The sequence below is a fragment of the Plectropomus leopardus genome, chromosome 1 (genome assembly GCF_008729295.1).
Source record: "Plectropomus leopardus isolate mb chromosome 1, YSFRI_Pleo_2.0, whole genome shotgun sequence".
Classification (NCBI taxonomy): Eukaryota; Metazoa; Chordata; class Actinopteri; order Perciformes; family Serranidae; genus Plectropomus; species Plectropomus leopardus.
In genome coordinates, this window is record NC_056463.1 from 20,310,005 (window position 1) to 20,325,384 (window position 15,380).

General features: G+C 40.2%; 1 protein-coding gene across 2 annotated transcripts in view; it reads left to right on the plus strand.

Annotated features, from left to right (window-relative positions):
* myo1ea (myosin IEa) overlaps window positions 1-15,380 on the plus strand; it is a 65,237-nt gene that overhangs the window by 12,915 nt on the left and 36,942 nt on the right. For both annotated transcript variants that reach the window (XM_042491554.1, XM_042491637.1), the window contains exons 2-4: window positions 7,959-8,102; window positions 10,625-10,714; window positions 12,654-12,748. In XM_042491554.1, coding sequence (XP_042347488.1) covers window positions 7,959-8,102; window positions 10,625-10,714; window positions 12,654-12,748 — 329 coding nt within the window. The remainder of the gene's footprint in view (window positions 1-7,958; window positions 8,103-10,624; window positions 10,715-12,653; window positions 12,749-15,380) is intronic.

Genomic DNA, 15,380 nt, shown 5'->3' on the forward strand with positions numbered 1-15,380 from the left:
ACTACTTGGAAACCCTTGTCAATGCTTTTTTTTCCAAAGTAAAGTTAAAGAGACAAGTAAAAAGTAAACCTCATGAAATGTGAACTTGGTTGTCCTTAGGTTCGAGGTTTCCCAGCAATATTTTAACCTATCAGTGCGGATAAGTTTTCCACACAGTTGCTGCTCACGGCTGCAGAATACTGTGTGATAATTCTGTCAAAATTTTGTCAAACAAAATAAAGCTGACTTCATGTCCACTGTAAAAACTGTATGGTAATTTCCATACTGTACTAACTGAATTTCAGACAGTCTTCAGGCACTGCCTTGAGGGTAGGAAATCAATAAAAACGTATTGTATACCCTGGAAAATGGTTGTCAGTAGCGTAAAGAATACATGACTTGCAGTAAATGGGCTAAAACACACAAAACCTCTGGTGTGGTACTTGAAGTGTTCTGCCTGCTTGCTGCATCAAGACTAAATATTTTTCTGTCAGAAAATCATCTGCACATTTTTTCTAAGTCACGCCACGCTGTCATCTCCAACAATAACTTTTTTGTGCTGTAAAAAGTGAGCTGAGCAAATCGTATAACCCCATAGGAGCATATCCCATTCATTCACTTCTCTACGTGAAGAGCAGGGCCTTTACTGTAGCACAACATAGTCTTCTGATGATGAGGTGACCCATTTGTCTATATTTGAACCAAAAATTTGGCCTGCTTTGGACAAAAATGTAGGTAGTAGTAGTATTTTTATTCAGTCATCACACACATAAAGTAAATAACATATGGTGGTAATGACTGAACAGGTATAGACAGAAGCACAATGCTTAAATTTGCCTATCCTACATTAGTTCGTTAATAAAATGCTTTTATATTGTCATAACAAATCCAAAAACCAAATGTATTTCGAAGGTCTATCAGTGTTTTGGAAACTCCTGGGACTCTCTCCATGCCTTGACTTACCCTGAATATGCACTTTAATTTGTGGCACATGTTTACCCAGTGAGATAACTTTGGTCTTTGTCCTTATTTTTTTCGCTGGCAGGCTTGTCATCACACCGTTTTTGGTGAGCACTGCTAATAATTTTGAAATAACCGTCACATCTGAATCATTGCTCTTGGCCTGTTTTTCATTGCCCAACATCCACAACCATTTTAAAATGGAGCCTTATGCTTTCTTTGACCACCAAATGCACTTTAACCCTTTGAAACCTAAGCAAATTGTCTTGATTACTTAAAAAAAAAAAACATGGGAAGTCCGAAAGACCGAAAAAATAGAATATAAGATAAATGAGTAAAAAAGTACAATAAAATTACTTGAAAATTAGAAAAAGAAAAAAGAAAAGAAAATAGAAAGATAAAGTTAAAAACCACCATCAACAGGAAATGAGCTGGAAAAGGTGCTTAAAAATGTATAATCATTCGGTAAAATAATTCTAAATATGTAATTATGATAATGGTAAATATAGTTTTTTCTAGCTTTTTTTTTTTTCTCAAGACATATTTCCCTAGCTTTTTCAAAATAATTTTCTAAATTCACTAATGTCTTGCAGTTTGTGGAACACAAATTGCTTGTTGCTTTTTTCCCTCATATTTTCTAAAGAAATCCCACCAATTTTCTCAGGGTTCAGTGGTGTGAATACTTGTGAATGTCATCTTAAAGCAGCACAAAAAAAGTGATGTCGCTCCAGGCTTCAAAGGGTTAACAAGTTACAACAGTAATATATATGGTTATAGAGGTACTAAAGAGGAAATAAATGACCTGTGTGTAAGGTCTTATTTTGAGTTTGTTGAGAGAGCAGATTATTATTATTTATCTGTTGTTTTATCTGTGTAAAGTGCCCTTGAGTGCTGAAAAAGGCATTTATAAATAAATTGTATTATTATTATTATTATTATTATTTTCATCACAGTCAATCCAACTGCAAAAAATATGCACTGTATGTGTATACTGTCAAAGCTGTATTTAAAAAAAAAATATATATATGATGGGAACATTTTTGGAACATAACATTTTACAGCAGCATTGACTTCAGAAATCAGGTCAGATACGTGGGTACATGGTTGCACTGCTAATCTAATACATGAGGGCTTATCAGACATGGGGTCTCTCCTAAAGCTGCACACTCCAGGCTGAAATCAAAGTCCCATCCACTGAAATGCTTGGGGCTTTTTCCTGTAGTTGCTTTCAGTACATGAGCTGTAAGTCCTCTTTGTTGCACTAAGAGGGTTCCTAAGCCAGATTTAGCTTCAGAGATTTCAACTAACATCCTGCGGTTTGTACTCGCCTTCATTAAAAACGCCTTTTCTAATCTGATGATGACAGCCAGGAGACTCAGTGTGGTCCTGTGCAGAAGTTTGACGAGCATTCATTTCACCTTCCCCACATGTTGTCAGCTTTACATAGTTTTCCTCTCCTCGTATGGAAGTTGTGTGATTTCACCAGACTTTTGAGTGATAAACAACCTTAGCTGCTTCTTATTTTAGAAGAGAAGGAATTTGTTCTCATGGCATTTATCCAGATGTGCCTCAGAGGGCAGAGCAGAAACGAACACATGGTGGACTGTGTGTCAGATCCTGGTGTGGAAAAGGAGGACGGCACAGAAGGGAGAAATGAGGGGAAAAGTGCCGCTTATGATACTGAATCAAACCCAGCCATTTCCTGTACCCTGAGCCAGAGCTGCTCAGCACTCTCCATATATGGTAATGGTATTTGCATGAAGGGAAACCCTGGGCTTATGGATTGGGACTGGTATTGAAATTCCTTTGTTTTTAACTTTTGAGAAAAGGTCTGGTCATAGAGTTCAGATTTGATGATCCAAGTATCTTGGAGGGAAAACTAATCAAGTTTGAACTGTCTTATATTCTCATTAATAACTGTTGTTACTGTCAAAACATCATGTATTTTGATCAAACTGCCTGTAAACACAGTATAATATCAGTGATGTCAGACACTCGGTTCTCTAATGAGTCTGTCTGTTGCCGTGTTCAAGAGTAAGTCTGTGCTTCCATGGTGATGCTGTTGTTATGGCCACCATAGTTGTGCCAGATGTCCCTTGTGTGTGTGTGTGTGTGTGTGAGTGTGTGTGTGTGTGTTCGCAATATGGACTTGAACTAATATCACAATATTTCAGGGTATTTTCAGGATAATAATATTCTTGATACGATAATAATAATAATAAGTACGTTTTTTGCCCTTATTTAAAAAAAGACAATGTTCCCACCAAGCTGTTTACATCCTGTTTACATGCAGCTGTGCAAAGTCCAAGAAACATGCCCTAACATGATGTTTATCACGTCAAAATATGAAGAAGTAGAACAGCTGGAGCCACCTGTCATTTTGCTTCTTGGCATTAAAATAGGATTTTTCAGTTTCCTACCGGTGGCCGACTTGTTGGATTCCCTCTTTTCTCCCTTCACCTTCTTGAAAAGGTTGGTGCGGCGATATTTGCACATTACCAAAAACATATTGATATACAAGTTTTTCATAAAGTTGAAAAGCAGGAGCGTTTCTCCTTATGACCAGAAATGCAGAATTGTCTTCTGCACGCAACTCTACCAAACAGCTTTGCAAACTGTTAGCGAGTTGGTTTGTGTCCAACATATCCATGACAGCGTACAGCGCCAATCGTAAACAGATAAGAGGCTTTGCGTCGCAAACTGCGGTGAGAATCCCAGTTTCGATGTTACACTCCGAATAAGCTGCATGCTCAAATATTGCCCCTAAAACCCGAATAATACCAATATCCCACATGTCTTAACCGTAAAATGCTTAATTCGGAAAACAGCCCAATTATGAATATTTAAACAAAATATGCCATTTACATGACCCGCATCAAGTTCGGAATATTGTCCTATACGGAATAATAGGGGAATATTAGTGTGCATGTAACCATAGCCATTGTCTTAATGCTTCAGTAACATCACCGTGCCACTGTAGGTTTAGTATAGCAGTTAGTAAGCAGCCACTATAGTCATTGGGTTATGCTTGTTTCATTAGTCAGCCACAGTACAAGCAATGTCAGGATTCAGCGAAACATGCAAGAATAGTGTAATATCTTAGTCTTTTGCCAGAACCATAAAAGTACATTTAATAGTAATACAAAGAAGCATTTTTATGAATAGTTACTGGTCCAAAACTTGGCACAGAACAGAAATCTTTGTAGGGGAAGTGACCCTCCACCCCTTTAACAATCACTTGAGTATATCGACCCTCAACCCCTGGCTGCTCGGTGCTGCTCAGCAGCCAGCAGCAGAGGAGAGCGGTTGTTTCAGGCGCCTCCCAGATGTCTTTGTGTGCATGCGTGCTACCCTCCTTTCCTGTGCAGATACTCCCTTAGTTCTCTGCTGTAAGTAAGAGTATTTGCTTAGTCCTCTTGCCTCATTAAACAAGGCTGGAGTCAAAACAGATGAAACAATCCTTAGAATATTTGACGTTTACCTCCTACGTCTCCAGCTTATTACCTCCCCCTCCTCGAATCTGCACACTTTCATTCCAGACATAGCAGAGGGAGGTTAAATATAGCATGTTCAATTGTTTTCACTTTGTGGTTGGGCCAGCACTCTCTCTAAATGTCTGCTTTTAGAGAAAAGGGTTTCATCTGTCAAAGTGCTACTTTTAATGAGTAGATGGCAGCAAAATGGCAGCCAGTAACTGCCTGTATAAAAGTGCATTAGCTCAGTAAACACAGGCTCAATATCCACAATCCTCAGTCCAAACATTATTACACTTTGCCTGAAACTCTCTTACACTTTATATATGCACATTATATGATGTGCTTTGTTGACTTAACATTGTCGTTATGTGTCTCCATATCGTACCACATACCAACTCTACTTATAAGGTAAAAATATGTAAAAGTAATCCCTGTAGGCTAAAGTTCAAATTTCAGACTGTCCTGGATACTCTGTTTCCAAAGTTTTTTTTCTGCTATCATGACAAGCTGACGTCAGATTGTGACAGAAATCATTACATTGTCATCTGCTGTAGGCACGCGTTTGCAAGTGTTTACATACACTGCTACATGTAGCTACATGCTAAAGTCAGGGAGACATGCTTCTAATTTTGGTTACAGATTTTCATTTCTTCTCACTTTTTTATTATATTCTTGCTGGAACATTTCGGTTTAGATGCTTTTATTTGTGATTTTTTTACTGTAAAAGGTGCTGCTATCCTCTGCTACGATGATGACGATGGAAAGGCTGAGATACATAAGACTCTGAGACACTGACCAATCATAGCAGACTGGGCTTTTTCAGAAGAGGGGCTTAAAGATACAGGCCCTGTAACAGGGAGTAAATACAGGTGTTCCAGCACAGACAGTATAAGGGAAAATAATGAGCTTTTGAACATTAAAGCATGTAAATATGTTCTAATAGAAACCCAAAACACAAGTATGATTCTAAAATTAGCATAATAGGTCCCTTTTGAAAATGTTCCTTCTCTGAATTGAGGATTTTAAGTATCATAACTTCTTCACAACATGAATTTACCTCTTAAACTCCTCAAATGTCCCCCCTTGTCGTGCACTCATTGTCAGGAGGTGTCTTTGTTTCTGAGAGTGACATCAGCCTGACATCATTGCTAAGGAAAGAAGGAAGTCAGCATCTCCATCTGCCGCACCTAAAAAGCCGTAAAACATGTTAATGGGTGTGATCTGGAGAATTAATCAAGCTATAATTTGCTGCTTCCCTCCTGAGGGGGAAGTACCCGCTGAATTAGGGTGAAAAGCTGTTAACATTCTTCACCATCTCCCATGCTATGACCGAGTCTGTAAAGTGGTTTTAATTTTGCTGTTGTAAAGAATAAAGTCACCCTGGAGGATATTAAAAGCTTGCTAGCCCTCCTCCTCGGCTAATTTAGAGTTAATTACTAAATGCACAATGACTTTCCACTGGTTTATTTTGTACTGTGGTGTTACTTTGTGGATCAGGGGTTTGCTCTTTGCTCTCTTTGTTTCATCTACTTAATTTCTGCGAGAGCAACTCACCATACAGTACTTACTGATGTTTTACTCTCAGTTGCTGTTTGTAGAGTGATCGTTTCCACTGAGCTACGCTTAGTTACTCAGTGGAAGTTCAGACTTTTATATTGTACATTATATGTGCTTTATAATAATGAATCAGCAATACTCCGTAACCTCTAAAAGTAAAAGCATAATGAAGGAAATAGAATACAGTTAAGGTTGTAAGTTCATTTTTTGAAATAGCAGTTGAGAAAATGTTTTTTTTTACCTCAATTGAGGAGCTGTCCTGGATCATTTTACTAAAAGCCCAAAAATATCAACCTCACAGTGGCGACAGACGAAAAATCAGGGGATCACCAAAGTCATTCGATTTATCATCTGGGCACCATGAACATATGCACAATGTAATGGCATCCAGTAGTCGAAATATTTCTGTCTGGACCAAAGTGGTGGACGACTGACATTGCCATCCAAAGAGCCGTTTTTCTTGCGTGGCTAAAAATTTAGATAAATGTGTTGTTAAGTCCAGTGTGTAAGATTTAGGGGGTTTTGGTGATATCTAGCGGTGAGGCTTGCAGATTGCAACCAGCTGAAACTTCTCAAGGTTAAAACAGATCTGCAGTTTTTTTGTCTAGGAGTTTTTATGAGTCAAATTATCCACCAAGTTCTCTTCCTCTCCAAAAAAAAAAAGACCTGGTGATTAAAACCAGGAAAAACACTACATAAAGCAGTTTCACGTTACAAATCTGTGTTTCTGCTATGCTGTTTGGCATGTTGTAGATGGGCCGCTTGCCTAGCACCTGCTAATGTTTGCTCGCCTTTTTTCTCTGATAACTTCAGATCCAGACGTTCAGGAGAACTTTTACAGTGAGCTGAATCGTCCGCAGAGGTTTCTTCCTCTCCAAAACAAACTGACTTGGTGATTTAAAGTAAAACAAAACTAATGGAGCAGTGTCACGTAAAACGAAAAAAATCAGATTTTCGACATTTTCGTCTGTAGGTAGCAGAGGAGTTGCTAACTAGGGAGGCTGACTTGATAATGCAAATGTCAGCGCCAGTGTCTGTTATGGGCTACTGTTGAAACATGGTGGGGCAATATAGCGATCTCCTTTGAGGACCCTTTTCCTATGTATGTATAAACGGCTCATTCTAAGGAAATGAAAATAATTTCAGGTGATTATACACTAAAGAAAAATTACTTATTATATTGTATTTAATTTCTGCCAGTATATCCCCCTAAATCCTATGCACAAAACCTTTAAAATGAAGATAAATAATATGTTCTTGAAATAGTGTATCTTGTACACACTTCTGCCACAAAAAGCACGGTATCTTGCTGCTGAAGTACAACTGACTCAATGATATTTTTTAGCCTTGACGTCGTCGTTTAGATTGCCACTCTGCTCCTTCCTCTCCCCGCACTTCCTCACTCAAGAGGGAGGAAGTCAAGAGTTAACTTGTGTGTTGACTAATGTTCTGGATGCTCTCTGCGGCTTTGAATGGTTCTCCGTCCAGGAGAAAGAGACTCACTCCTCGCAGCACATTGTGACCCTCATCCACAGTAGCCAGACAACACTGACTCATAGCACATGATGAATGACCTCAGTTCTCCGGAGACTCACTCAGCTAAAACAAAAACAGGAATGTAGGGAGAAACCAGATTTCTAGGATGTGGATAAAAGTTGGGTCAGAGCATCTTTAACACTTGGACAAATAACACAAAGCACTTCTGGGAATCTGACCATGCACAATTTCTAAGTATACACAGGTCATCGTGCTGCCAGGATCAGAAAATGTGCACACTTGGATTTTTGTTGCTGTGATAATAACCATTTCCCCCTCAGCTTTTATTTGTATGATAAAACCACACTACCTCAGCCTCTGAGTGTGCTGTAGAGCTGAGCGAGCGTCTGTGTCACCTTGATGTCAGACTCTCAATCAGCCCACACCATCTCATTGTGTCTTTCTGAGCAAACTAACATTTGTATGTTGTGTGTGTGTGTGTTGTTGCAGGGGAGCCGGGGGCACTACCGGTACCACTGGCAGAGCCACAATGTCAAACACAGCGGAGTGGATGACATGGTGCTGCTCAGCAAAATCAATGAGGACGCCATCGTGGACAACCTCAAGAAGAGATACATGGATGACTACATCTTTGTATCCTTTTCTCACAATCGCGGCTCACACCCCAGCGAGAAATAGCCGTGCACCATCTCATCCCTGCTTTTCCCAGAATAGCTGAATGCTCATTCAGTGTTATTGTAGCAGTGAGTAATAGGTCAGTGTTGGGAGGTGACGCCGTCCTCCTGAGACTCTGCTGTGTGCAGGGGGCAAAAGGCCTCTCTGTGCATACCTCCACCCAGATCTCCAACTCCTGCTCCTTCACTGAAGTCAGACTTTTATCTCACTGTGGTGCAAAATGTGAACAGAATGGTGTGAGAAATACCAGATCACGTATTAGTGAAATTGATGCTGTGTCTCAAATTGGAAACTTCCGTGAGTACACCAGTGTGTATTACAGTATGTGTGGGGGTTATGGGCCATAAACAGAAAAAAAATGAGTCACAGGCCAAATAATAGTAAATGCATAGTTTTCAACCAGTCACACAGCAGGAAAATCAGTGTTTCTGGACCAGAAAAGTCCTTTTGACATAGAAAATTAATTTTTCTATCAAATCTATACATAACGCTACAAAACATTTTAACATTTGACAGTTCATTGGTGTGCCCACATATTACAAAAAGTACATCTTTAACTTGTGTCTTTTTAGTTCCACCACAATGTTCACTGAGGTAGATCTTTTGTTTTTATCGACTAGTAATCAATCGCTATAGGTAAAGTGGCGATATCTAGTGTTTAAATTAAGACGTGCATGGCTTGCTAGTAGTTATTCAAGATGACAGCAATATCGTGTTTAACCGAGGCTGTGCCATGCACATACAGTATAATTTTTTTGTGTTACGCCCCACCCTTGGGTGAACCTTGAGGCGAACAGCATTCCACAACTGACCCAAAATGATCACATGAGACACATTTGAAACAATCAAATCTATGGGATTTATTAACAAAAGCATGCAAACAAGACAAAAAAGGCTGAGAGGCAGCAAGATCAGCAGAAGTATCTCCTCTGCTGCTGTCAAAGAAGCTTTCTAAGGTGTAATGCACCTCGTTTGGTGATGCAGCACACCAGGGCAGATCTACAGAGAGAAAAGGGACAACAGCATCGAACACATACAGCAGTACCCATTCGAAATGTGCTCTAACCATATCCTAGTTAATCTTTTCAAAATTTGCCATTTAAAAACAGGCAGCAGGGCCACAGTTGGCCCAAGGGCCATAGTTTGGCCATCCCTGCACTATGTACTTACTTTCGAAGTGCACAGATTTTCAGAGGGTTATGTTGTCTAGTGAATTAACGTTAGCATTCATGTCATAGTTTTCCTTACCAAATTACTACAGAATTAAGCCAATATACAAACTGAAGGCCTATAGCTGACAAGTGTTGACTTCAATAGTTGGCCGATATTTCAAAAATATGAAATGTGTTTGTGGGGTGTCGCTAGCTCACCTGGTAGAGTGGGTGCCCCATGTACAAAGACTGTGCCCTTGCTGCGGTTCGATTCCACCCTCAGCCCTTTGCTGCATTTCATCCCCTCTCTCTTTCCTCCTGCTACGTTACAGCTGTCTGGTTAAATAAAGGCCAGAAAAGCCCTAAAAATAATAACAATAAAAAAGTCAGAGAATTGTTTGTGGTCCCACCCTTTCTGCAACGTAGGCAACATGCAGACCACTGAGGGTGTTCAGCGTTCCACACTTACATTTTTGACTGTAATTAGTGCACCATCAGGGAATTTGTAGTACACTGTATACTGCCACACTATTCAATGTGAACACACTTATGCAGATTTGAGACACAGGACTGCAGTCTTTTTGAATTGCTGCTTTTTTTTTTTTTTCAAACATCCGTAATTTTTGATTGTGGCTGTGATTTAAAAATGGTGAGCAGTCATTTTCATTCAGTACATTGCACAAATGCTAGGTTTAGGTTTCTAAAGTGCAGCTGTGGCCACGCACACACACATAAGCTGCTCGTGACGTGAAATGAGTTGATGAATGGATGAATAAGCCCTTTGAAAAGCAACACTGAGCAGGTCATTACATAAACTTCGTCCACACTCTGGCAGCGCTCAGGATTATGAAGTTTAGTAAATGCTGGCACTTTTGGTTTCGACATCTCTGAGTCAGGCCTTTGATTTGGGTCAATAAATAGCCGTAACTGTGAGGTCTCCTTGCCAAGCCTGTGGGTCACCGTAGGCCACCCACAATAGCGGCTTTATTTGCCTCGAGCGGCGTTTTGGCTTCAGGGTATGAAACCTCACAGTGTTACACGGCCGGTCTATTCTCTGTTATCCGTAAGCACTGGATACTTCTTTAGCCTCGGGCCTGATTACCAAATACTCCACTGCTGCACTGTTGCACTCTCTTGACGTCATGGCAGCCTTAGTCATTTCTTTCCTTTACAGTGTTTTAATTTCTTTGTAGAAATGTAATGCAGATGTTTTGCCATTAAAGGGGGAACATTTTCAACTGTTCGACTTCCAATGAGAGTTGATTTTATTTGTTTTTTTGTTGATTTGTTTTTCTTTCCTGTATGATCTTTAATATACAACCTCACCAGACATATATCGGTCCTGTGCTCATCTCCGTCAACCCTTTCAAGCAGATGCCTTACTTTGGGGAAAAAGAAGTTGAGATGTACCAGGGCGCAGTAAGTAGGATACTATGTGACCAATGTACACGTTTGAAATAACTTCTGTTCTCTGAAAGATTCAGACCGGAAAACTGACTTCATGCTGTAAAAGTACTGATGTGTCTGGGGGTTTGAGATGGCAGCAGTCTGAAGGACAAAGGCTTTGAAATGAACTGGGTTAGCTGCAGTGCGAAGTTTCCAGCGGGCTGGCGCAGATGTTGCTGTCAGAAACTTGACTCAACCATTGAGACAGCTTGGCAGTACCTTCACAGAACAGCCTGTTCGAATCTGCCTCCTCTCTTGGCCGGCCTGCTGAGAGTGGGCTTGTCTCTTTAAGCCACACTGAAAGACTTCTAATATCCTAACTGACTGTGAAAACACTCACCATCACACATGCCAAATTTAACCTCAGACTAAAGAACATTAAAGTCCAGGTAAAGCAAAATCTGTGATTTCTTTGTTAAAACATTATATGTGTTAGAAAAGACTTGTTCAAAACGTGAAAAAACTGGGAACTGTGTAGTACTGCATTGTGGAGTTTGGTTGTTAAACTGTTTTTCACTGTTTCTGTGTCAAGGATTTTTGGGCGGGCCTGAAATATATCTCAATAATGCACTGGAGCCATCCTTAACATCACCCCTCCCCTACTATATAAAAATTGTATTACCACTTATTTAAGAGCGCATCAGTGTCGTTTCCTTCATCCCCATGTATGTGAGTTGTTTGGCAGGTCTCACAAGCTCTTTTAGCTTTTCCAGACTAATAAATACATGGTAAACATCTTTGTTAAATGCAACAATTGTATAAACTCAAGAAAATTTGTCATTACTAGCGTACCTTTGAGTCTATCAGCTGGAATTGGCTACCTGGCTCACTGTGTGGTGTGCTTTGTGCTTTAGCTTTTTTACTTTAGCTGCTGAACACAAATCTGTCGCCAAGGAGCGTCTCTCATTTTTCAGCTTGGGATGTGTGTGCTGTATTACACTGCTTGTGCTACTATTAGCTGCTAACGAGAGTCTGTTGCTTGGCGGTGGCTCGTTCCTCAGTTCAGTGCCTTCAGTGTACATGCCCCCCATCATCTCGGAGCAGAGACGACTGCTTTTTTTTTTTGTTGAGATTTTTATTCCAAGTGTTTTGTTTGTTTTTTTTACTCAACCATTCAAATTCAGCTAAGGGAGAATAATATATTTTTATTGGCATGAAAAACTCAGATTGCAGATTTATTTTTGCTTTACCTGGACTTTTAAGATTTGTTTAGAATTGTTTGAAGCCATCACAGAGGCACTGACATGGTCGCTCAGTTGGAGGGCAACAGATATGGCATTTGTAATCTCTCCTATTTTGTGCAGACTTTTTGCAGTCTTAATAGGGTTAATTTATAAATTATTCTCAATATTTTTTATTGACAACAAACCAGGTTTATACCCAGACTTCTATCCTAAGTTTAGGCAACCAAAGTGAGTCTATGTTATATTGCAAAATTGCCAGTTTTGGCAGAAAATGACTGATATGTGATGTCAGTGAACATTTTGCTGGTGTGCTTCGTATCAAGTACGTTAGTTCACAACATTTAGTCGATTATTATGATTCCCTCAGAACGTATTTGCTGTTACAAATTAGTTTTCTATGAATATAATTTCTGAGTGACAGGGCTGGTCACACAGTGTGGCTAACTGATGTGTTTTTTATTTTTTTACAACAATGCGGCTCACTGGCACTGTGGATTAATAAGATATGTTAGACTTTGACCACAGAGACAATACAATAATTCATAAAGTAAAATCAATTTGTTGTGGGTTTTGGTCTTTTCATTAGATTTTTTTTTACAATACAATTAAAAAAAAATCACCAAATAGATGCATTAAGGTGTTTCAGTTTTGGGATTAACAACCTCTGGAAAGTTTTCCAGATGCTGTATGACTTTTGATTTTAATTCAATTCTTTTGTCACTGCTCAGGCTCAGTATGAAAACCCTCCTCACATCTACGCTCTGGCAGATAACATGTACAGAAACATGATGATTGACAGCGAGAACCAATGTGTCATCATCAGGTAAGGAATCCATAATCACATATCATTCTCCACCTTCTTTGCGCTCCGTGAACTAATGGCATGTGACAACTGAGTATTCATTTTGTTACGCCTTGTGTCACAGAGTCAAATCTCTAAACCTCCAGGATGGGAGAGTGTGAGACAAAGCCTGCAGATAGTGATCTGTACAATGTGATCTGTGAGGTGTTGTGATAATGTCTGCGAGTGGAGCAGGAGAACAGAACAGGTTCCACCACGTCATTTGGTGCAGCTGACTGAAAGTGATGTGTTGGTGTTTTTCCATTGTATCACTCTCAGCTTCAATGAAATTCAAATAAATGGCGTAAAGGCACTAATACCCAAATATAAAAAGAATGCACAGTTAACAGCTGGACGTGGCCTCTGTTCAGGATGTGAAATGGAAACAAAGCAGCAGTTGTAGCAGCTATTTTTAAAAAACTTCCTGGTTTAAAAAAAAGAAAACTAAACAGGACGAACACCTGCGTGCTCCTTAACCCAGAGTCAATCTTTCCCTGGATTTAGGGAGTTTTTAGTTTACTTTTACAGCCTGTCTGAGAGTGGCTGTGATTGTTTTGGAGCTACACAGCTGCGGAGAGAAAAGTGTGGTGTCATGATGGGGGCTTTATCCTATTGGCCCAGTCACCTGAGCAGCGCTGTTGCTATAGTGCTTACCTCATGATGAATGACCCCTGCTTCAGCACTTTCAGCCGTTGTTTGGACAGCCAGCAGTTGCTAGTTCACTTTCCCACATAAAGGCACTGAGGTGGATTTTGTGATCGACTAAATCAGCAAACAAAAGCATGGAAGTGGTTTTATGATGAACCAGGTCTCAGCAAACAAAGGCTGCTGTGTGAACTGCTGGCCAGGCAGTGTGTGGTCAACATCGGCCTGCGTTAGCGCTTTCCAACATTTACCAAGGAAATGTGCGAATTAACAGCAGGGGGAATTCAGGATGAGGTGGTGGAGCAGATTTAAATTTTGTGACACTTCCCCTTTTTTATGTAGTTTATTTACCTGCCCTCTGCGTGCTACAGCATGTGACTGATGTAGCGATGACCTCAGCATTTGAATCAGATACGAAACGGGTTAATTGGTGCAGGATGGTGTGATCAGTTTGGCCCTACCTATCAAACTATTTTTGACAGTTTCACCAGAGAGCCATGATTTTCCGCTCCTTTAAGCAGGGTTAAATTTCAGTCTCTCAGCCAACATGTCACCTGGACAACAGCTCATTAAACTGCTAAAGAAAAGCAGGTTTGTTCAGTTTTAGCTGGTTTACTACCAGAATTCTTCTTCTCGTTTTTTAAAAAAAAGACCATTTACAAGTCAGATGAGTGTAACCTTCTTGATCCTCCCTCAAATGTCAGCTGACTCTTGGTCAATGGCTCTGATCCCATCTGAGTTGTTGTGCGGCTGGTTTTGGTGTTCACAGCTGGTGTTGTCCACTTGCGATGTTCAGTCAGTGTTTTGTCCAGAGACCTTACCGATTCACTGATGCAGTGTTGCCCACAGCTGTTGCACAAGGTCATACACCACTCCAGTGTTTTTCTCCTTCCTCTCTGAGGAACTGAGGGCAGCAAATTATTTTTTTAGGCCTGCTCAACAGTTAAGTCAGTGTATATTGTGCCAATGGTCAGACATTTTCCTGTTGGTGTTTTGATGCAGAATTTTGCCATTGTGTTTTTTTGGTGTCTCCATTTTGATTGCTTTTATGTTGCTTTATCCTTTCTGCTTTTTTCCCCCTAATGTAGACCTGCCAGGATGTTGTGATTGCAGCAGTTAATGCAAATTCAACCAATCCTTGTGAATTCTGTGTGACTTTAAATTTTAAACCGCAATGTTACACATGGTGTTAAGTAGTTTACCCCCACTTTTGTGCAGAACTGCCTTGCATGGTTTACCAGTAATATTTGCTGGTACACATACTGTACATTTAACTGGTTCAGTGGGAATGCAGTGTGCATTTTTACATCTAAAACCCTCAGTGTTGCTGTGCATCCTTTTCATAGCTGATGTCAGTAATGATTTATGAAAGTTAATGCTTAAACCTCTGTGCCTTTACATTGTTTAGCTCATGCCCTTGTTTGGTTAATAAATCTCTGCGGAAGCTAACAATGCCTTCAGCATTTCAGCACCACAATAATGAGACCCGCCTATTTTGGGGGCTCAAAATGGGCCTCCAGCTCCCGCTGCAGTTTGTGTTGAAAATAGCTCTTCAGAGAATAACTTTGATGAGGAGAAACAATACTCTCAGATAGGGCTCTGGATGTTTTGTGACATTAAAAGTAAAACTCAGCATATCTTCTTGTTGCGTGAGCAGTAAGTGTGCTGTGAGGTAGCCCAGACAATGCTGAAAGATTTAGAAGAAACAGGGAGGTATATAGGGGGAGGGTAACAACCATATAGAGACTGCTGTGTAATAGAGTGGCTGCTATGACTTCCTCTGGCAGCCTCTAACAGTCTGCAGCTGTGTTTCTCACAGAGGCATTACCAACCTGACTCTACTTTAAGGCACAGGAAAAAAAAACAGACTCCACTGTCATCCACTGCCAAACCACATGTGTCAAAATAAGTATGACACTGGCAAAGCGAAAGGCAAGGAGGAAAATAGACAAGTTTAGGGTGAAGGGGG